General features: G+C 38.5%; 1 protein-coding gene across 1 annotated transcript in view; it reads left to right on the top strand.

The window, feature by feature from the left end:
- Positions 1 to 2,500, top strand: part of LOC113803127 (uncharacterized) — an 18,971-nt gene that overhangs the window by 3,375 nt on the left and 13,096 nt on the right. Inside the window, exons 4-6 of the mRNA XM_070126287.1 lie at positions 1,041 to 1,209; positions 1,385 to 1,425; positions 2,333 to 2,500. The exon at positions 2,333 to 2,500 is cut by the window's right edge and continues 6 nt beyond it. Coding sequence (XP_069982388.1) covers positions 1,041 to 1,209; positions 1,385 to 1,425; positions 2,333 to 2,500 — 378 coding nt within the window. The remainder of the gene's footprint in view (positions 1 to 1,040; positions 1,210 to 1,384; positions 1,426 to 2,332) is intronic.

Here is a 2,500-nt window from a genome sequence, read left to right as displayed (position 1 = left end):
ACCTGTTATATTATTGTGATTTCCCTTATTTTGTTGTTTTTATGGTAGTGGTGGGGTTATACTTGTTATTTTATTGTGATTTACCTTATTTTGTTGTTTTTATGGTATTGGTTGGGGTTATACTTGTTATTTTATTGTGATTTACCTTATTTTGTTGTTTTTTATGGTATTGGTGGGGTTATATTTGTTATGTTATTGTGATTTACCTTATTTTGTCTGTTATGGTATTGGGTAGGGTTATATATGCTATATTATTGTGATTTACCTTATTTTGTTGTTTTTTATGGTATTGGGTGGGGTTATATTTGTTATTTTATTGTGATTTACCTTGTTTTTTATGGTATTGGTGGGGTTATACTTGTTATGTTATTGTGATTTACCTTATTTTGTTGTTTTATGGTATTGGATGCGGTTATACTTGTTATATTATTGTGATTTACCTTATTTTGTTGTTTTATGGTATTGGTGGGGTTATACTTATCATATTATTGTGATTTACTTTATTTTGTTGTTTTTTATGGTATTGGTGAGGTTATACTTATCATATTATTGTGATTTACCTTATTTTATTGTTTTTTATAGTATTGGTGGGGTCATTCCTGTTTTATTATTGTGTTTACATTGGGAGGTTTATATCTATTTTGTTGTTATGATTGTAATGGTGGGTTTATTTTGTTATATTTTTGTTTATTCGTTTTATCACCTGAAGATTTATTTTGTCTAATGGGGCTTTGTAGTCTTTCTTCCTCTTTATATCTTCTTTTTTATATTCTATTTTTATTTTTATTTATCATTATATTTTCAATGACGTTGAGGGAATTACGGTATGAGATAAATGTTTATTATATTGACGAGTCCAATTACAGATAGCAAATATAATCATTCCTTCTACTGCCTGACAAATATCAGTGACAGTAAATACCATCAAATATCCAACCAAGATCATTTTAAAAAGGAGAATATACACCCAACATAGCCTCAGCATGTTTGTATCAAGAGTACTCATTTCTCCTTCCGCATGACCCCCCCCCTCCCCCCAGTCCCGGAGTTCGAGACGGCCTTCCAGCTGAGTCCCGAAGAGTTCTCCGAGAAGTACGGATTCGCGAAGCCAACTCCGCAGGACGAGAATGTCGTGTTGTCCTGCCAGTCCGGTTGCAGGATCGTCACGGCCTGGGAGTCTATCCAGCCCTTCGGATACTGCCGAGTGAGGTAGGGCTAAAGGGGGGGGAGGGGAAGGGGTGAACGAGAGGGTTCTTGAGTGGGTGTGGTCGGGTTTGTGTGTTCGTGTGTGCATGTTCTTAGCTTGTTCTTACCTATACGGGGAAATAAATCATAGTAGAGGGCCTGTACTTAAGTATGCTTTGGCACTTATGACGTTTCCTAGAGGATTGTTGCAGTCTCCAGGAGTCCTGATTGGAATCCAAAGTCACTTGATATCTTGTTCCTCTTTTTAAAGGAAATTCTTTTTTACCTAATTTCACCATTCTTGAGATTCGCTGTTCACATAAAGTGCAATCGCGTCCCTCCCGTTTTCTTTTTCCTCTAGTTGTAAGTTTTAATTTCCTCAGTTTTCTTCGTTGTTCGAATCCTTTTAAAATGAGCCCTGCATAGGGGCCACTCGAGGAACTCTTTTCACTTTATCTTTGTCCTTGCTATAACGAAGAAGAGAGAGAGAGAGAGATAAAAAGACGAAGATAGAGAGAAAGAGAGGTAAAAAGACGGAGAGAGAGAGGGAGGGAGAGAGAGAGAGGGAGAGAGAGAGAGAGAGAGAGAGAGGGGGGGAGAGAGAGAGAGAGAGAGAGAGAGAGAGAGAGAGAGAGAGAGAGAAAGAGAGAGAGAGAGAGAGAGAGAGAGAGAGAGGGGGGGGAGGGAGGGAGATAGAGAGAGAGAGGGAGGAAGAGAGAGAGAAGAGGGAGGGGGAGAGAGAGAGAGAGAGAGGAGAGAGAGAGAGAGAGAGAGAGAGAGGGAGACGGAGACGGAGACGGAGAGAGAGAGGGAGAGGGAGAGAGAGAGAGAGAGAGACGAAGAGGGGTTCCATGACACTCTGGAGCGTCAGGTCTTAATTAGGTGATTAGGTGATTTTGTGATTATCGGGGTTTACATTCCCATTTATATTTATTCCATTTTTCCTTGGCATGTTCAATACAGCTTCTCCTAACTTGTAACGGTGTGTATATGTCGTTTTTGCTATTACTGTACCCGATTACTGTTGTTGGTATTGAAATAGAATTTTCCAAGTACAACTCTGATTAAACATAGTTGATTCCGAGACCGATTTTAGCGTTACATTTTTACAGTATTCATAGAGTGTTTACTCGAATTTACTGTACAGATTTGTTTTACATACAGATTTCAAATGCCAAATTGACAATTGCCATTTGGCAATTGACAAATGTCATTTTGAATTCCACGCTGTGTTATCTCAGCAACCAGAGATTTGTGAAGCATGATTTGCCATCCCTGAATCCAGATTATTTATTCGATATCACATTGTGTTCCT

This window comes from Penaeus vannamei, chromosome 1, assembly GCF_042767895.1.
Source record: "Penaeus vannamei isolate JL-2024 chromosome 1, ASM4276789v1, whole genome shotgun sequence".
NCBI classification, from domain to species: domain Eukaryota; kingdom Metazoa; phylum Arthropoda; class Malacostraca; order Decapoda; family Penaeidae; genus Penaeus; species Penaeus vannamei.
Note: the sequence above shows the minus strand (reverse complement) of the source record. Positions and strands in the feature narration are given on the sequence as shown.